The 21,550-nt window shown below is 38.6% G+C and overlaps 1 protein-coding gene across 16 annotated transcripts in view; it reads right to left on the bottom strand.

Annotated features, from left to right (window-relative positions):
• The window catches only part of DTNA (dystrobrevin alpha), a 394,389-nt gene that overhangs the window by 65,721 nt on the left and 307,118 nt on the right, over nucleotides 1–21,550 (bottom strand). For all 16 annotated transcript variants that reach the window (XM_055368709.2, XM_055368711.2, XM_055368712.2 and 13 more), the window contains 5 exons: nucleotides 18,089–18,174; nucleotides 12,320–12,474; nucleotides 8,422–8,527; nucleotides 6,105–6,271; nucleotides 3,528–3,652 (listed from right to left, as the gene is read on the bottom strand). In XM_055368709.2, coding sequence (XP_055224684.1) covers nucleotides 3,528–3,652; nucleotides 6,105–6,271; nucleotides 8,422–8,527; nucleotides 12,320–12,474; nucleotides 18,089–18,174 — 639 coding nt within the window. The remainder of the gene's footprint in view (nucleotides 1–3,527; nucleotides 3,653–6,104; nucleotides 6,272–8,421; nucleotides 8,528–12,319; nucleotides 12,475–18,088; nucleotides 18,175–21,550) is intronic.

Below are 21,550 nucleotides of genomic sequence, written 5' to 3'. Positions count from 1 at the left end.
TGCGGTGGCGCGATCTCGGCTCACTGCAACCTCCGCCTCCCTGGTTCATGCCATTCTCCTGCCTCAGCATCCCGAGTAGCTGGGACTACAGGCGCCCACCACCACGCCCGGCTATTTTTTTTGTATTTTTAGTACAGACGGGGTTTCATCGTGTTAACCAGGATGGTCTCGATCTCCTGACCTCGTGATCTGCCCGCCTCGGCCTCCCCAAGTGCTGGGATTACGGGCATGAGCCACTGTGCCTGGCCAGCAATTTTTAACACAATCATTAAACAGCAAGATGTGCATTTAAGAAGACTGTATAATGTTCAACATCAAATTTTATATCCATGAGCTCTATAATGTTCTACATATTTCAGCACTATGTAAGGACATACAGTTATCCTTCACTTAAACATGTACATCATGGAATTTTTTTCTGAATATGTCTTTGAAGAATTTGTATTAATTTACAAAATCAACACGCTTTTTCACAGTGGCAAAAAAATGTTTTATTTTGAGTCTGTGCTATAATTCCCAATGTCCAGAACCTCAGGTCATCAGCACAGGACAGAGTATGCCCATCAATATTGCCAATGCTTGCACCCCACGCACTGCTCCCTTCTTACCTCTGTCTGTAAGGTTATCTATGGGTGTAACTAATGCGGACTGGGATATTTTTGTGACACTACATCCAAAGAATGACAAAGATGTGGTTTGTACTACAATTAAAGATTGCTTAATAAATTATTTAGTAAAGCACAGGGAAAGGTCAGAGAGGGAATGAGGATGACCAAGACAGAACTACAGCTAGAAAACATATTTTTATTGCTATGTATAGTTCTAAGGAACATACTTTTAGGATGATTTTTGCTAGAGACTCAATGATAAAGTGTCTTACTATACACATTTCTGCACTATGACAATATTCCTTCTGCATAAGACCTTTATAATTTAAGTCATATTTGGGAGTAATAAATTAAGCGCATTAAGTGGAGGTGGGAGTATTGGTGTGTTTTATTTCTTAAATTTCACTTATTTCCATTGTACAGCACTGTATAAAAGTAGTGGGCTTATTATAAAATGACATGGTATGGAATGTCATATATTTTTGTCTAATTTATCAAAATCTTATTTACATACATTTGGAAGAAGTGTGAATATTCATTAATTCCATGTACATGTTCATTATAGCAGATTAAGAGAGTATTCTTCTTTGTAAATGATTAAGGCTTAATACCATTTATTTTTTCATTTCAATGGCCTTGATGTGCCTATGATAATTTAGAATAGTTAAATGAGCAATACATTTTAAAATTAGAAATCTCAGAAAAAAGACATGGATATCTACTCATGATAATAGCATTTGAATAAAGAAACAAACATGGAAAAAATTTCTACGGCTAAAAATAGAAAAAACATTCTTTTTTAATATAGACTTGACGTTCTACATCCAGAATGTCTTGTATGTTATTTCAACAATTAAATATCTTGTACAATTTGCATTTTAAAATTAAAACTTTCATCCTGGGAAAATATGTTATCAGTGAGTAGAGATCAGTATTTTGATTCAAGGATTCTTGAGGATCTGGTAAAATACACAGAGGTTTTTCTCAGAAGAAGACACATTTTGTACAGAATTTAAAAATCTCTCCATGGAACATAAACTAAGAACGTATTGTGAGGCTATAGCCCTCAGTTAATTCAATAAATAACAAAACAGATTATATTGCCCCATAAGTCAAAATGTAAAAATTATTACTCAGCCAATTAAATACTTCTTTCTCTCTCTCTCTCTCTCTCATACAGACACACACGTGCACACACACACACACACCACCCAATCCTAGCACCCACTGGGTACAGGCCCTGAGCTAGATAATACTCCAATGGGACTCACTGTGAAATGGACTTTTACGTTGCAGTGCATCACTTCCTAATTCTTTGGAGGAGTGGGAAGCAGCAAAGCTCTTAGAGCCAGGCTATTCACACCCACACCCTCTATCTTCATGACACCAAGCAGCTCTGTTGAAGGCTGCTCTCTTGGGGTGAAACTCCCAGCAGGGCTGGTAGGAAATTACTCTCGGCAGAGCTCAGGGAGCACCGGCTGCTCTCACTTCGCTGTGGTCATTCATTAGCAACTTAGTGATTGTGTCTAATTGGCTATGGGAAGGAAAGTCTAGATCTTAATAAGGTTCTTAATAAGCATGTGTGAGGTAGATTTCTGCAAGTGGTTGGCCCTTTGGGACATTCCCCAGATTTATTTACCCCTGGCTTATTTTAAGGCTTATTTTTAGAAACGTAATTTCCAAAAATAAGTTACCCACATTCTACAGAATTAGTTTACATTAGTTTCTGGAGGCTGAGCCCATGCCAGCTTGTAAGCTGAGAAACAGGAGCCTCCAGGCTGTGTATACTGCTGAGGTCAGAGATGCCTCAGAGCGTCCCCGGGAACAAGCAAAACAAAGCCCCAAAGTATTTATACAAAGCTCACAGACGTGACCCAACACAAATCGTTTGGTGGTATTTGCTAAGGTCCATCAGAGAACATAGTTGCTGCTTCCACGAAGGTCTCATACCCACCACAGTGCCCCTTATGGATCATATGCTGAACTGCCTGAAGCATGAACTTTGCATTGTTGAATTCTTATACTGGTAGGTCCCATCACCCACCTCTTGATGTCAACATGCAAACACAGGCCCTATGGTGTGATAGGTCCCACTTAAGTGTGGAAAACTACAGGCAGTTCATAAGGAGGCATCCGTGACTACATGACATCTAATTGCACATAGAAGCAGGTAATGAGACTCTTTCTTCTTACGAGCCCAAGGTAACACCAAGGAAAAAATTGTTTCTTCTACCTAAGCCCCCTTGTTATCTTGGCCACCCAGGCCTGAGAGAGGTTCAAAGGCATGAAACTTCTGGGAGGTAGCAGGGATGGCTGGAAGGACTGTTTGTTGGCCCAACACCTTCTGCCACGAAACTCACACATACTTTGAAGAAAAGAATGTTTGGATATTCTGATAAATTTTCCCGCCACTCCCCCTCTTCAACCTTCCCCTGCACAGGCTATGATTCTTCTAAAGTTATACAGCTTGGGATGAAAAACAAAAGTAATTTCTAGGTTTGCTGGCATCTTAAACTGGGTCTGCAGAGAAATAAAACAGCTTTTATATTTGGAACTCAAAGCACATATGAAATTAAGGAATAATATACTGTAAATCATTTTTTACCACAGTGATCCCATTGTTAACTTCCAATGTGCAGACACCACTAACATCCATATTTTATAACTAAGCTTTCTGAAATATTTTCCATCTCCAGGTGAATTATGTTAGTGTTGCATACTTTACTTGTCCAGCCTGGTGGAAGTACTGTATACCTCAACAACAATAAAAAATTATGATGGCATTACTCTGACTTTTTTTTTTTAAACTAAATTAAAAATCTTGGTTGCTGACCACTGATAGGAAATAGCTTTTGTGTGGCTCCAGACATGTGCCCTTGAAGAAAATTGTCTCTATACTGGGAGGGTAGGGATACTCACACGATGTGAGCCAAGTTGAGTGGCTTCTCAGGCTGATCTGGGAACATGGGGTGCAAAGGTTCACGGCTGGAAGCACAGCTCAGGGACTTGCTTAATGCATTAGTCAGCTTCTTAGCAGGTGATTTCTGGAAAGAAGAAGGAAGGCAGAAGTGACAACAGCTAATATTTATGTAATATTTTATCAAATGATTTGCTTTTCATAATAGATATCCATTTATGGAAGAAATCCTTTTTCAGTGCTGATTCTGAGTCTGGAAGTTTGCTCAATGCTCGGAAGAGAGTTTCCGAACAAGCTGCCTCCTGCTGCTCAGTGTCAGCAAATGCTACAATAAACGGAAGCAGGCATTGTGCATGGGGCACCTGAGCTGGGACTTAATGGACCTGCAGGAGTCCTTCTGACAAAAACTCAGCAGACTGGGAAGGTCATTCGAGAATGGAGGAAGCAGCAACAGTGAAGGCAGCCCTTCTGGGGAGGAAAGCAGGAGGCAGATCATCAAAATCTTTATATGGCTTGTTAAGAACTGTCTCTTTATCCCCAGGACAGAGGCAGACCATGAAGAGTTTACATCATAGGCATGACAGCATCAGACCTGATTCTAGAAGGACTGCTCTCACTTAAGAACAGAAAATGGTTTGTGAGGAAATAGGCTTGGAATGAAGATGAGCGGAAGATTTTGCGGGAATCCAGGTGCAAGAAAGATGTTTCAGGTGTGGCTGAACACATCCAGTTAGAAGTGAAAATGGAACTTCAATCTGAGTCTTCAGAATTTAAAATTCAGGTTATTTCCAGAGAATCACGCTGCCTCTTCTTCGTTTAGATTGTTGAGAAATTTATCTTGATGTTATACAGTCAAAATTTTATAAAAAGTAGCCTACCACATACATTAGGTTGGTGCAAAAGCAATTGCAGTTTTTGCCATTTGAAAGTAATGGCAAAAACCGCAATTGCTTTTGCACCAACATAATAATAAAACCTTAACCATGTTTTTCCTTTCCATAAGAAACCATTTCAAATTTTGTCACTTTCTTTTATACCTAGAGTCCATAATTGGTAATATAATGAAGTGAATATTGTTCTCATTTTTTAAAAGCTAAGTAATAAGAGCATTGCTCAAGAAATCCCTCTGGCTTTTGTTAGGAGATGTAATTCTTAGAACAGTTAAGACAGCAGCAACAGCAGCTCTTTGCCCCACAAACCACAGGGCCTTCTGTCCTCTCAAGGAGTCTGATCCTTCTTTGTACAGATAGTGCCCTGGAATATAATGTTAGGTCTACAACCCCTAAGAAAGAGGCCCCTTATGTAGATTTAGCATTTATGTAAAACAACTAAATCTGATTAGTCTTCAAACATCAAATCTTTTAGGATATGGGGTAGAAGTTTGAAAACTGGTAATATGCTAACAATAAGAAAATAGAAAGTTTTAGCTCCTTTCTTCTAAACTAAATTGTAGTTCATGATCCGTGTTAATGTACCTATCTATCCTCAGCATGACATAAACAACAGTGAGGAGTTGCATTGGAATTGGCAAGTTCTCAGTATACTCTTCCTTAGTGAAGAACTGTTGCAGAATCTGACCGGTGATGAAGTACTAGTACATTTACACTGAATATTAGTTCCCAATAATAATTCCTAGGAAGAACATTTTGATTTAAGATGTATATTCTGAAGACTTCTTTAAGTAAAGACTAAAGGTTGAATTGAAATATATTAAAATATAGAAAAACTCATAAATAGGTTGGATTTTCTTGTGACAGAACTATTCCAAGAGGTGCTGGAAGGGCTGATGGTATATCCCACAAGAACCAATCTATACACCCTACAAAAACCAATCCTTGAAGAGATGCACAAGGGCAACATTGCTGGAACTGATCTTTGAGTTTAACGAAGATAAACGTCAGTAAATCATAATCCATTTGAACAGTGAGCACATGGAGTCACATTTCCTCCCACAGACCTGGTACCACATGCTCCTGAGAATACATCTATCACACAGACACTCACATGCCACCTTTGCCAGGTTGGTCACTCACACTCTTCATGAAAAGATGGTTTGCTAATATAACCACAATCTCCCCTCCCCACCCTCTGCAGAAAAGTAAAATGGAACAGTATTATTAAGTCCACACTCTCCTCTCATACTTGTTTCTTTAATATTCTAGTCACGCACTTAAAAGAACTCCAGAATCTAAGAAAAATAAAACTAACAATAATTTTTAAGCCGTTTCCACAAAACAAAACTTGGAAAAGATTTTAACTTACTGTGAATGTAAGATTATGTTCCAGAAGGTCCTTGCTATTCAGTTGTTATTTAAATCAGTACTGAATTATCTATATTCCAAGAAGTAACATAGTTTTGAGTCTTCCTATATTTTAAATCTCAGGAAGCTACACTGGGTTCCAACAGAATAAGTTAGAGCATGCAGTGGGGTGGAGAGCGGGAGGAAGGGGGACTGAATACTAGACCTGGGATGGAAGGTAAGTTTGCCCTTTAATTCTGCCACCATCCTTGATATTCCCTTTAATTCTGGGCAACACTCACACATCCAGCTCCAAGTATTGCCTGGACCTTGCCTTACCCATGACGTGTACTCTTTCATTTGGTGCTGGTTGCTATGAGAACCACCGGCATGTCCCCTCCAGAAGCAGTCCTGACAGAGCTGGTAATTGTGACACTGTTGGCATCGGTAGCGAAATCCCATCATACTCTCACTGTGGCAGTAGGAACACTCAACCGGATGGAAGACTAAGGGGGAAGTAAGTGAAGAAAAACCAAGAAAACAAAAGTATGAACCAGAAGAAGGAAAAATACAGCCTTACAGGAATTGCACCTTTCTTCTCTGCACCACGATTTCAGATGATAGTTGATTTGGGCTCAGAGAAACATTTAGTTCATTCCTGGATTCTTACAACCCTTTTCAATCATGCCTGTGGGGAAATGAAATGAAATGGGATGGAGAAGAGGTGTCCTTTTAACAACAAAAATCTCTGTAATGCCATTTGCTCTTTCTATTCCCATCTCTCACATTACAAGAATTTAAATTAGCCAAACAGACTTGCCTTTACCCCAAACTGCTCTCTGTCTCCAGGAGACCAGCACAGCTCACTGGAAGACTCAGAAGCACAAGGGGTGAATGCTGATTGTCCAGTGGGAAGAGAGCGAATATCAGAGACATGGAGAATGAGAGGAAGAAAAAAGAAAGGAAGATGGGCAGAGAATGGAAAACTGGTGTGGATGAGATAATTAAGTTACTTTTTAAAAAATAGAGTGACTAATGGCTTACTTAACGAGTGGTGTTGCCTACATCTGACAAACAGATTTTTTTTTCTTTCCTGAGGCAGGTGTATAGCGCCCTAAAAAAGATGTGCAAATTATCTGAAAACAGTTCTAAATAATTCAAATGCTTCAAGAGACAGTTAACTTTCTTTGGTAGGAAATTTGAATTATAAAGCAGGCAAAGCAAAATACTAGATTTGAAGCAAAGTAAAATGTTAGATTTAAGTGATCAAATCCAAGTAATTGTCTACGTGCTATGAGCTAGATACTAAAACAACAGTAACAATTCTTGCCTTTGGTAAAGCTATTCTCTGGCCTAACCAGTCAGGAAAAACAATGAAAATAATAATAAATGAAGATAAAAAGCAAACTGTAAAAACAAAGACATAACTAGCTCCGGACGCATTGTCTTCTAAACAAGTGTCATAACCTTTCTTCCCGGCTCTTGAGAAAGACTAGAGTGGGACTTCAATCTAGGGACAACTGTTCTGGGATGGCACCTAAGAAACTGATCTCCTGCAGCAGGAAATGCTGAGAGAGAATGAATGAAATTACAGCTTTATGATTGGAAAATGACTAGTTCTAGAACTGTAAACAGTAACGTGAACTCATTTTGCATAATAACATGCACCTTGATTGCTCTTCGCTTCTGCATATGGATAAACATAAAAAAACTATGATTGTTAGTGATTGCAAAAAAAAAATAATAAATTCATTCTTTAAATTTTCTCCATGAGAAAAACAGGATAAATTCATAACTTTTAACTAACAGATAAATAACGGCAGATGCTAAAAATTCTGAATGATAATTTAAAATTAAGCTAACTTTAGCTGCAATGTATATTAAAGAAATACACAGAAGTTGAGTAATATATAGAGACTTAAGTTAAATCTCAGTAAGAGATAGAGACTAAATTATTTCCTCGTCAAGTCTGGAGAAATTTCAGAGTTACATTGAACAATAAGTAGGAACACCTAAAGATTAGATAGAGGCACTGAACTGCTCCATGTTTAAATTTCTGTAAATTTTGCCCCAAACGGTATTTCATATTTAAATCTGGATATGCCAACAGTAGTTCCTTTTATCCTAGAAATACTTGCTTTAAAAAAAGACATGATACGAAAGTTATTTTACTCTTATCTTTAATGTAAGTACAACTATTGAAAGCTCACAATCTGGAACATATGACTAAAGATTAACAGGGTGCTATCATCTATTTTTTTTTCTCATTTCTCCCACCTATTTCTGGCTGAGTGCCTGGGAAGAAATAATCAGTACCGTGTATGCAAATATGACAAATTCAGATCTAAAACAAATACAAAATAATGTCACACTCCTTGTTGAAGTTCGCCTTCTGTTGTGCCAAGTCTTTCAACCACACCTGACTTGTAATTGAGAAGAACACCGTGAGATTTATTTTTGGAACTGACAGTCCTAATTTTTCAGTGGTCCTTTAAGGCCTTCCCGAACAGGGAGATGGGTTAGTTCTATCCTAAACAAAACTAAGAGCCACTAAATAGGCTTCCCTAAAACAACAACCTGGGCTTACTAACTGTAGAACTAATGGCCTAATTTCAATAATTTAAAAAATCACCTTTGCTCGTTAGTAACTACTCACCATTTTCCACATTTGCTAGTCGATGCAGAAGAGGCAACCAGACCAGACACTGCGGGGGAGGATCTGACATAAGCGTGTCCAAGAAACCATTTAACGTGACTTTTTTCTGCATAAAAAAACCCCCCATAAATTTAGGACAGAGAATCATCTCAATTTACCTGCTATGTAAATATCATATCATTTGAGACTGAAACAAAAGAGCACTCAATAAATATCTAATATCTGAAGAAACCCAACTTGCCAAATGTGTTATTAAACTAGTTCAGAACTGAAAACATTGTTTGCTTTTTATACCTAAGCAGACATAGGACTGAATTCTCTCCACTGAGGCTGAGTCAATAGTATCACCAGGAGAAAAACAATTCCAAGAGCATCATTTGTATATATGAAAGACAGTATAAAAATAATGAAGCAAAATAAAGAATTGAAATTCTCCATGGAATTTTACTCAAGAACGCATCATAGCTCACTCTACAATTTTCCTGTCAGTCAGTCTTCTAAATTTATAGAACAACTTCCCTTTTGAGCTTCCTCAACTTCCTTAAGTACTAAATATTTAGTGGTTAATGTGAATGGTTCTGTTATACAAGAGCAGGAGGGAATCCTGTTAGGACAGAACCATCTACATTTTTAAAAATTTGCTCCTTTTATTACTTTATATATAACTCCTCTCAATTCAGTCTGCTTCTTTCTCACTATCCAGGTCCTTTTGGATGTACAAAAGGAATGCATTGTATCTATAAGTTTCTTTCAAAATGATAAAAGTAAGAAAGCTATATTAATACATGTACTGTAATGGTATAAATAACAAAATACATATTTATATGCAAAAATCACTACTTGAAATTTTGAACTAGAATATCAAAGGGGATGGGATAATTTTATTTATTTATTTTTAAAAATATTTTATTTATTTGCTTTAAAGATGGGGTCTCATTATGTTGCCCAGGCTGGACTCTAACTCCTGGTCTCAAGCCGTCCTCCTACCTCCTCCTACCTACCTCAGACTCTTGAGTAGCTGTTAATAGCCAATTCATTAAGTACAAAAATAAACTGGTCTTATTATTTTTGTGTTACCTCTTTTCATATTTGAAATGATCTTATTCATTTTGACTATTTGTCATACTGGCTAAAAAGCACCCCTGGAAGTTTCCAACAATGCTATTATGATTTCAACATGTATAAGTTGCTTATCATTAAGGATATATATAAATCATATAACAGAACAGTCTACAGGATATTTCAAAAGGAATTTTGAACATGTCAACATCACATATAATTCTTGAACACATAGGTCCTTTTTTCTCTTTGTTTTTTTTTTTTTTTTTCTTTTAGAGACAGGATCTCACTCTGCTTCCCAGGCACAATCATAGCTCACTGCAACCTTGAACACCTGGGCTAAAGGGATCCTCTCATCTCAGCCTCCCAAGTAGCTGGGACTATAAGTGTGTGCCACCACACCTGGCTAATTGTTTAATTTTTTTTTTTCAGAGATGAGATCTTACTATGTTGTCCAGGCTGGTCTTGAACTGCTGCACTCAAGCTCTCCTCCTGCCTCAGCCTCTCAGTGCTAGGATTACTGTGTGAGCCATCACACCAGCATAGGTCCTTTTAAGATTTTTTTTTTAAACCCCAGTCCTATTATTCTAGCTGATTTTGAATGAGACATATATTCTGAGGCATTAGCACATTTACCAATTATTCTATAATACACTACCTAAAATTCAAGAATTCAGTTATAAATGAAATTATTCTTGTTTCCATGATTGGGTGAAGTAATACAACAGGTAGTTACATTTCCTTGAGTCAGATCATCTGCATATTTGTAAATACGAACTGAAAGTGCACAAAACAAAAGCAACAACAACAAGAACACAAGAGTAACATTAACAGATGGAATTAGAAGACCAGAGTTAAAAACTCAGCCCCCTGCCCTCACTAGCTATGAACTTTATATTGTTAAAAAAGAATCATATTTTCCTTGTTAGGTCACAGGGTTGTTGAAAACCATAAATCAGATAATTCACTTTGTGAGGCATAAAGCACTGTAAAAATAAAAGGAGCCATACATTTAGCATGCCATGAGAAAAGTTGGAAAGCAGTAAAATTGAATGAAAAAACAGATTTGTGTTTTGAAGTGATTGACTTTTTTTTTTTTTTTTTTTTGAGATGGAGTCTTGCTTTGTCTCCCAGGCTGGAGTGCAGTGGCACAATCTTGGCTCACTGCAACCTCTGCCTCACGGGTTCAAGCAATTCTCCTGCTTCTAGCTGGGACTACAGGTGCCTGCCACCATGCCCGGCTAATTTTTGTATTTTTAGTAGAGACGGGGTTTCACCATATTGGACAGGCTGGTCTCAAACTCCTGACCTTGGGATCCGCCCGCCTTGGCCTCCCAAAGTGCTGGGCTTACAGGAGTGAGCCACCTCACCCGGCCTATTGACACTTTCAAAAGTTAATTTCAGTAAAAAGAAAAGACTTCCTGACTCTTAATCCATAAAGCTCAGTGTAGTGAGCATTTGTTGTATGCATTTTATGGGGCAGGGATATACCTTTTTTTTTTTTTTTTGAGACAGGGCCTTGCTCTGTCGCCCAGGCTGGAATGCAGTGGCGCCATCTGGGCTCAAGCTATCCTCCTGCCTCAGCCTCCTGAGAAGCTGGGACTACAAGCATGTACCACCATGCCTGGCTAAGTTTTAAAAATTTGTCGTAGAAATGGGGTTTCCCTATGTTGCTCACACTGGTTTTGAACTCCTGAGCTCCTGACCCTCGGCCTCCCAAAGTCCTGGGATTATAGGAGTGAGCCACCACACCCAGTCAAGAGGCCTTTTTAGAGGACAAAAAAGTTAGTTTGGATTTTCAAAAAATGGTAGACTAACCTTTAATGTATGGATTTCTATGCTACCACTGGGCTACGCTGGAGAATGGGCCTGGAGTCTCTCTACATGACCAGAGAGGTACACACATAGATAGCCCCCTAAACTATGCAGCTTCCCAGGGTAGCTTGAGCCATACCCAGTTAAAACACATCACTTGGAACCCCAAATGTATCATGCTGTAGAAGATTCAGGCAGCTGTGTTTACCATATTTTGGGCCTCTCAGGTCATGATATGGCAGATGTTGGGATTCCTTTCTGGTATCCTTTGCTAAACCAATGTTAAAGCTTGTTGCCGGGTCAAGCATGTATTTCACATGAGGCTGAGTGAGACAATTAAGCCCGTTTGAAAGTGCAGTGATAGTAAAAATAATGACACTGAGGGTGTAGGTGATACGGTAAGGCTTTGTGTCCCCACCCAATCCCATCTTGAACTGTAATTCCCAGGTGTTGAGGGAGAGACCTGGTGGGAGGTGATTGGATCATGGGGTGGTTTCCCCCATGCTGTTTTCGTGATAGTGAGGGAGTTCTCAGGAGATCCGATGGTGTTATAAACGGCAGATTCCCCTGGGCTTTTCATTCTTTCTCTTTCCTGTCGCCATGTGAAGAAGGTAGGTCTTTGCTTCCCTTCACCTTCCACCAGGATTGTAAGTTTCCTGAGGCGGAACTGTGAGTCTGTTAAACCTCTTTTCTTTATAAATTACCCAGTCTCGGGTATGTCTTTATAGCAGTGTGAAAAGAGACTAACACAGAAGGGTTGTTGTAGGGGTTAAATTAGACAATGAAAGGAAAAAATTTAGCACAGTGCCTGCCTCATGGTCAGTAAACACTGTCTATTATTGTGATCCAGATGTGCCGGGTTTAGTTACTGGCTCAGAGGTCATTTGCCAGAGGCTGAAAAATACAATACAGGTTGCTATCACATAGAATAATTTGTCTGAGTATCTGTGACCTGGAATGACATCTAGAAGGAGAGCAACCACTGTTTGAAAGAGATACTTCCTTAAACATATTTTTCTCCTACCTGTTGGGAGAAACAGGATCTGGCTGACTGTTCTGTGTAACCAAATGAAGGACCTTCAAAAACTGCCGTGGGTAGTTTGAGAACTTCCCGAAGGAATTGGTCATATCGTCCATAAACCATCACCCCACTGGAGTCAGAAATCATTGAGAAAATATCTGATGAAAGGAAAAGGAAAGATATTATTCATCACATGAACATTCTCCAGTTTTTGTTCAATATATCTGCTACAAATGATAAAAAAGTAGCAAAATAAACATTTTTTATGAAAGAATAATATAAAAGCTAATTTTTATGCTGAAATATTCCTGGCATAATGTTTTCTCTGGTTTCTTTTTGTAGATGATTCTGGCACATAGCGATCACAAGTAATTTGGGTAAAATTAACATTTTAATGAGAGAGACACTTATTAAATGTCTTTAATAAGACACTACGTTTTTGTTTTGAGGTCAACTATTAACTCTCATGTAGCTCAACAAGAGAAATTTTTGTATATATGAGAGAGACGCTGACTTCATTTGAAACACAATGAGAGTTTTACTATAAAGTTGGGGTGTGTGTATATTTATTTATCTAGCTAGAAATTTACCAATTTATATTATCACTAAAACTTTCGGATTTTGGTGTAAGATATTTGAAAAATCAAAGACACGGTGAGGATAAAGATGTAATGACAAACACTTGATTAACTTCCTACAGAAGCAGAAACTTTCTATAAATTACAGTTTTCTGGGTGGAAGGCGCTTGATTTACAGGGAAGGGTTTTCTGACTCATGTAGTGAAGAGGAAGCCTGGTCTTGTGGATGATCAATGAGGTAAAGTCAGGGTCCTGGATCTTTCTCTGAAGGGCCTATGGCTTCACTGAACCACTGTTCTTCAATTTCTGCCACTATGTGCATTTAATGAATATTAATGGCATAATTTCCCAAGGTGCTTTATAATTCCTCTGTGCAAATCACTATTAGAATGAAAGGGTTTGCTATTATATAGTTTGTCACCATGCTAACTAGCTTGTCACCAGGCCAGCACAGCTGCTGGGATAAACTGCTGTGAATGTGCCACCTCTCTTCACTTTAGGTTTAATTTTTCAAGGTCAAAATGTAATCTGGGAACATTGTTTTTACACCAAAGTCAGATGTTAAGCATATCACAGGCTTTTATCGGATTATGGTTTTGAGAACATGAATTGACTCTCATTTTCATTAAATACTCCATTTATAAAGGGTTTCCGCTGTTTCAAATAGTTTATTAACCATGAGACTATAGAGATTCTGAGTAAAAAAATTAATGTACATATTTATGGGCTACAGAGTGATAGCTTGATACAGGTGTTCAATGTGTAATGATCACATCAAGATAATGGGCGTTACCTTCATTTCAAACATTGATCATTTCTTTGTATTGGGAATATTCAACATCTTCTCTTCCAGCTTTTTGAAAATATACAATAAAATTTTGTTAACTATAGTCACCCTACAGTGCTATAGAACACTCGAACGTATTCCTCCTACATAGTTGTAATTTTGTAGCCGTTAGCTAACCTCTCCCTATCCCCCCAACCACCTGGAGCCCCCTACCCTTCCCAGCCTCTAATAAGCACAATTCTACTTCCATGAGTTCAGTTTTTTTTTTTAGCTCCCACATATGAGTGAGAACATGCAGTATTTATCTTTCCGTGCGTGACTTATTTTACTTAACATAATGTCCTCCAGGCTCATCCCTGTTGCCTCAAATGACAGGATTTCATTCTTTTTTATGGCTGAATTGTACTGAGGAGTTTAGGTTGTCTCCAGAAGATGCTGAGGGAGATACTGAAGAATTTAAAGTAGGTCAGTGCGTTAGAAAGTCTATGGGTAGGCGTAGAGGCAAAACAACCAGTTCAGTAATAGAAAGTCAATAAATATGCAGTATTTTCCATAATACTAGTCTTTTAAAAAGACTTAAAAAGTCCTCCCCAAAGCTTTAGAACAGCACATGACATACCAGGCTTACAGCATTGGATTTAGAATCCCTTAAGATCCTTAGAACTATCCAGGAGCCCTAAGACAGAAGTATAAACAAATGTTCCAACCCATTAAAACAGCTTATAATTGGGCCAAGAACAATCTGACAAAATAGTAGTGTTATTAGGTAAGTTTATGTTTAGGTTGCCATGGCACATGACTGCAGGGGGCGCCCTTCATCTCCTAAGCTGTGTCAATGATGCTCCCTGGAATTACACAGGGAACACCCTACCACTGAATGGTGCCCTAATTACTGGAAATTATGTTGCAACATAGTGTTGTTTTCTCTTCTAATGCATTTTAAAGCATTAAGAAAATCAACTTCAAATTTTCTGTTGCTTTCTCTTTGTTTTTTAAAATTTCCGACTTATTTTCAGCCAATTATTCTTGCTCTGTGTTCCCCAACAATAAGGGAGTAGCTGGAAGAAGCTAAATCTCTCTCAACCCTATGCACAAAAATAGAAAAATTGCCAAACAAGCACAGCTGGCATTTTGGCTTAACGTGAATTAGAAAAACTTTAAAGAAGGGAAAACAAAACCCTCAAGCCTGAAACATTCCATATCCCTTCGTTTTACTTTTTCTTATTACAGAAGCAATGTAGACAATCATGACCTTACCTGTTTTTTTGTTTTGTTTTGTTTTGATTTGTGTTTTTGAGATGGAGTCTCGCTCTGTTGCCCAGTGTAGTGGCATGATCTCAACTCATGCAACCTCTGCCTCCTGGGTTCAAGTGATTCTCCTGCCTCAGCCTTCTGGGTAGCTGGGACTAAAGGCATGTGCCACCATGCCTGGCTACCTTATCTGTTTTATCATTAAAATGCAAGCCAGCCAAAGAATACAATAGGAACACCCACACTCCCACTCACCAAGGGGTAGCCAATGGTCTCTGCAGGCAGATTTTGTGGGTAAATTTGCCCACATTCGCTCATTCCATTAATAATTATCACAGAAACTAGAAATATTCATAACTCAGGATATTCATTTTTGACCAGTTAACATTCTGGAGAGATTTTTGTGACCAAATTACCTTTAACTAAATTGTTTTTGGTCAAATTGATTTTAACCAAGTTACCTGGAAACCGCTAAAACCATCTTCCCAGGATTAACTATACAAAGAGAGACTCTTCAGTCAGAGAACCAGGGACACATAAGGGTGTGATTCAGGTGCACTGCTCTCAAAGTGGGGAATGCGATTTATCGCATTCTATCTGTATTTCTACAGAATCTGTGATATTGTGGGCTTGTTTCTGCAGACTAGAAAACTTAGTTTACCTCCAAGGGGACACATGCATTTGTTGCTTCTTTCACTGCCCTAAAGAGGATAGACTTTGGCCACTAGAGAGTGCTTTTTGGAGGGTGATGGGATGGGGTGAGGAGAAAGCACTGTAGCAGTTATACTGTTTCCTTTGAACTCCTGGACCCAAGAGAGAACTGGAAGGGTTTTCACAATTGTAAAGATCTAATCAATAACTTAGTTATATTTTGAACTTTGTAACTGTGCTGACATTGCTAGTCCCTTACCTACCAGCCATTCCCTTCATCTTTATTTGTCCCACATTTGTTCATGGATTGCTCATGGGTTGAGCACAGGAGGTGAAAGTGGATTACACAATGGCCATTGCTGTCATACTTCTTCTCTAACCAGTAATTAGTTTAGTAATTGGTCTGAGACACCACCCTAGGTGATGAGCTGTAAGGGCTTGGGGACCTCTGTAGTGAGATGTGACTCCTGTGACTGTCACCTCCACCAAGCCCCCCTCCCTCACCCTCCACCCTTACTCTTGGAGGAGGATGAAATCTTACACTGAACAAAGCTGAGTGGAAAGACAGCAAACACCAGGACTTCGAGGGCTCAGAATTAGCCTGGTATGTTAAAGGTTGACAGACGTTCTGAGATGCAGAAAACTGGTTTTCTTAGATTTCCTTAAACCTATTTTAATATGGGACCCTTCTATCCAGGTACCTATTAATATAATATTAAACAGGTATTTTTAGATGTCTCTCAAGTGGGTTTTTTTGTTTAGCTTTTGTTTTGTTTTTTACATTTATCTAATGTCCTCTTCGTAAATGGCCAGTTGGGGTTGGCAGACAAGGTTCTCAGAACTTCCTTCCTTGGCCTTGGTTCATTTTGCTAAACTTTCTCTTTCTGGCTTAACCCTGAAGGAAATGCCCAAGGATTACTCTGAAGCTTTTTTTTTTTCTTTTTTTTGAAAAAAAAAAAAGAAAAAAAAAAGCCCTTGGTGTCAGCACCTTCTAATTTAGCTATTATCTCTCAAATAAGCACTGAGGTAGATAGTTTTTAATTTTCTATATCTTTCAGGCTAACAAAAGAGAAGCTACACGGCTCCTCCTAAGGTCTGGCTAGGCTTGTCTGAATCCTGGCTGCCTTTGGCTCTCCATGGAGGGAAGTCCCAGAAGTGAGGCAAGCTGTGTGGCTACCTGAGGCTTTGTTGTCCCTTTCACTTACTTACTGGTCCACTGGAATGACTCATCCCTGGAGCATCTCCAGGGAAATTTCAAAGGAACAAAAGGTGTTCTGTGTCTTCCTTTATTCTTTCCTTTTGGGTGGATCAAGAAGCAAGCGATCTCACTCAGAAGAGGACAGGCAGCAGGTGAGCCTTGTGCTGTGAGCCACACAGATGGCTGCATGCAGCCAGGTGTGACTCTATGGGTATCTTACAAAATCCCAAAATTTAGGATACAGAAGGAGGCTGAGGACTAAAGAAGTGAAGTAACTGCCAAAGGATAACTCAGCAAATTAGTCACATAGCTGGGCTTGCAACCTGGAACTCCCAATTCCCAGGACAGTGCCCTTTCTAACACAGCATTATAGCCCCAACTCATACTATTTAGGGGAAAGGATAGGGTTAAATGGAAATTTTTAATTTAAACAGCGGCATCAACATCATTTTAAACTAGTTAGAAATAAATATTCTTGTCACCCACCCTCATCCTAGGCCTACTGAGTCAGAAATTCTTGGGGTGGGACCCAGAAATCTATGTTTTACCGAAGCCCTCCAGGTGATTCTGATGCATGCTAAAATTTGTGAACCACCTGTGTAGAAAAAAAAGTCAGGGTTCAAATTCTGGCGTCATCTTAGTCATATGGTTAACTTGAGTCTCAGTTTCTTTACCTAAAGCAAACAAACAAACAATCCCCAGTGTGTCATTGGTTAAGGAACTCTACCATATTTAGAGACAAAATGTTCATTAAGGCCCACAATTACTCAATGTACTTTAGCTACCATGCTTTTATTGGCATCTAGTTAACTCTGTCAATGCTGTCTCTATGTAATTCCTATTCTTCTTTCCTGACATTGTTGGCTTTGAAACCTTTGGAGTTCCCAGTGATTTGAACAGTGCTGGCTGAGAAGAATGAGGAAATGTGCCAAGAGTCTTGCTTTTAGAAGATTTAAAGGGGAAGGTTTCCCACTAAGCCTTCATGTGCCTATCATCCTGTACCACGTGTAAGGCAGTATAGCACAATTAACTGCAAAGAGTGCTTATTTTACTTCAATTTCAGAAAGAGGCCAGTTGGTGATACTCAACAGGTTATAAGTAGAGGAAAACATCCATTTCATTAGCATTTATCTAATATGAAAATATCACTATGACAAAATCCAAACATCAGTGAAAAATGTATTTCAAACAACTCTCATAGAATGAGGAAAGATACAAATGGGGAGGGGACATAGGGGAATGAGGGAGAGAAAAGGGTGGTACCTAGCAAGGAAAAGCAAACGGACACACAAGGAATAATAACTTACATCTTAATTTGTCCATGATCTTCCCTCCACACAATGTGGCTAAAGCCATTTTGACAGCAAATACTGAAATTTTACCATGGCCTTCCCTGTTTAATGGTAATAGAAAAAAAACAAAAACAAAAACAAAACAAAACCATGATGTCATTTGGAGCACTTCCAACAACAAGGTTTGACATTTTCTATTCTGTAGAAATCACAGGATACATAGCTGCATGCCTTATGTGAGCACATCCATTTTATAAAAGGTTGTGAAAACAATTCAATGCACATATCTGAAGAACTGTCTATTCAATGTTTCCTTAAGAGACATCAGAATCTCTTAGCTTATTCTTTGTATATGTCACTTGCTCAAAATATGGGCTGATAGCCAGAGGAATATCTACTAGCTAACTATGGATTTAAATAACAGAACATGCTTTTCACTTGGAGTTTCATAAAATGATTTTTGTGCACAATAATTCCAGAATCTCTATAATTTACTTAAACAGAGCTTCAGAAACATCATTTTTTTTTTTTGTCAGAGAATTTCTGAATTTGAGGTTAGGGTAACTATGGGGACTTTTTCATCACACATTTTTTTCAACCATCATTTCCTACCCACAAGCCAACTGTGCTTATGTGATATATTTACTTTTCAAAGAGAGCTGCTATTTTAAAGGGGCAAAAGTAAAAGCTCTGGCCGAGCACGGTGGCTTACATCTGTAATCCTAGCACTTTGGGAGGCTGAGGTGGGCAGATCACTGGAGGTCAGGAGTTTGAGACCAGCCTGGCCAACATGGTGATATCCTGTCTCTACTGAAAATACAAAAATTAGCCAGGTGTGGTGGTGCACGTCTGTAATCCCAGCTACTTAGGTGGCTGAGACATAAGAATCGCTTGGACCCGGGAGGTGGAGGTTGCAGTGAGCCAACATTGTGCCACTGCACTCCAGCCTGGGCGACAGAGGGAGACTCTGTCTTAAAAAAAAAAGTAAAAGCTCCGTTTGAACACTTTCTTTCTACCCAAATGACACAAGTGCTGCCAAATCCTCATTGATTCAGGAAGTATAACAAATCTGTCCTTCACAAATGTGATATAAAGGGGATATGATAAAAAGTATAATGTTTCAGCTAAATGATTTTCCAGCTGGAATCAACTATTTATTCTTATACTTTGGAATCAGAAACTGTATCATATTAGTAATTCATTTATTTGATAGTTGCTAATCTTAAGAATGATCAAAAGAGTTATTTAAAATAATAATGTGTCTGAAAGGTAAGTAAAGCTTGTATTGGCAAAGCTTTAGTACATGGAATAAATAATTTATATGAATAAGATTCATATGCCTTATATATAAGAAGAATAAGATATAAATAATCGTGGTTTTGTTCCTTACTAGGTTTCAGAGAGGGATCATTTGTTATTTATCACTGTCGCTGTCATTTTTAGTGTAATACCTCAAATACAACCAGCCAGAATGCAAAATTGACTGAACCCTATGCCAGTGACTCTTTCATATTTATTTCTAAGCCTCAGCACCAGATTTATGTAATCATTTATCTGAAACCTTCACTTAGATACCTCATGCCAAACTAAGTATGTTCAAAAGAGAACTCATTATCTTTACAGAGCTCTTCCATAATACTCAGACTCACCATAGTACTAACCTGCTGTTCCTCCTGCAGTCCTTCTGCTGGTTATTAGAAACACCATGTACCTAGTTACCTGAAAATGAATCCTGAGTTGGGGTCGCCTTTGATTTCTTGCTCTTCCTTAATTACTACCACCCCGAACAAATGTTTGAAGGACTCAGCTAGACTTGTTAACTGTATGTTGAATCCATTCCCTTCTTTTCATTCCCACTGTCACTGCTTCCATCAGCTCTTGCTTTAACACGGTCATAACCTCTGAAATGATCTCTCTGCTTGCACACTCATATCACAAATTTGACCATATTATTTCATTGCTTAAAACCCTCTGGCCGCCTTTTGCCCTCAGGACGAAGTTCTAACGTTTGCTCATGGCACACCCAGCAGTCTCGTCTAGTCTCCTCTGCTACCATTTCTGTTGTTGTACTGCACACCATGGTCAAACTGTTCAACGCCTCCTGGCCCCTCCCCCTCCTAACATGGTCTGCCCACAACCCTCCCCTCCATTTGTCAATATGCCACTCAATATCATTATTCACCCTGCTCTGAAAACAGCTTTTCTCCTAGATGTCTAGGAAATCACTCTGCCCTTCACTTTTTACCTATTATGTGGCATCTGTCACAATGAATGACCTTGATGTGATTTTTACATATCCACAATGTGACTGGATTCTACATTGTGAGATCCTTCAGTGCAGAGATGATGTTTTCTGAATTACTTGAATTCCTAGTGCCTAGCACTTGGTCTCACACAGAGTTAGTGATTAATACATTTCTTATATTAAGAAATGATTAGTAATCATTATAAAAGTTACACCTAGAATTTTGAGTGTCCATCCACTCAGTGAGTTATTAATTTTAGAGCAGGTAGCTGTAATAGAAATGCAATGATTTTGTAAAAACCAGCCTATTCAAAATTATTCCTGTCCTCCCATTACATGGATAACTGGAAGTATCAAACATTTGACCTCAGGAGGCAATTAGCTTTTTTCCTAAACTGTAACATGGTTCAAATAATGAGAACAGTAAAGTCTACAAGGTATGGAAGATTAGCAATCACATAGCAATAATGTGGCCCTCAAAATGCAAAGAAATTGAGGAGCATTATATGTGAGGCTTCAAGAGCAATACAGTTCCTTTCAATGAATCCGAGAGAATAATTTATTTAAAAGGAGAGGATTGACCACCAATGATTTTGGAACAGAGAGTTCTCCAAAGGATGAAACAATGATAGCTCATACGTGTACTCTTAGACCTCAGCTTTTAATGAAGAAGATCACGGGGAGATTGCCAGTCCTGTATTGTTCCTGGAAATGGAAGATTGATGATATTAGATCCAACAGTGGTTTTATCAGAGCTGTTCTGCCAAATTGACACAATAAATCTAGATAAATCACCAAGTGGAGGGCAGCCGAATGAGGGTTTTACACGAACTCAAGGGTGAAATTAGGCCACTGGAATCTATTGTTATGCAAGCTACTGTGCTAGATTGCAAATGTGACTCTGTCATGAAGAAGGATTCTGGGGGTATGCAGGGATTTAGGTCGTGGCAAGCACACCAAAACTGGGTGAGTTCATACTTTGCTTATCCCAGGCACTGGATAAATATTTATGCGGTTTGAGGAGTGAGCAGAGATGACTGACTCTACAACAGAGAATGGGAGCACTAAAGACTTAAATACAAATGGATCTTTTTTAAAAGAACATTTTTTGTAAATATAACAGGGTGAAGAGGAGGGTGTCCAATTTTAAAGAGGGGGCCTTTAAAAAAATCAGCTTTTTTTGAAGAGTAAATATATCACATAAGCACAGTTGTATTGTGAGTAGGAAATAA

The sequence above is a fragment of the Gorilla gorilla genome, chromosome 17 (assembly GCF_029281585.2).
Source record: "Gorilla gorilla gorilla isolate KB3781 chromosome 17, NHGRI_mGorGor1-v2.1_pri, whole genome shotgun sequence".
NCBI classification, from domain to species: Eukaryota; Metazoa; Chordata; class Mammalia; order Primates; family Hominidae; genus Gorilla; species Gorilla gorilla.
This window is presented reverse-complemented; position numbering and strand designations above follow the sequence as displayed.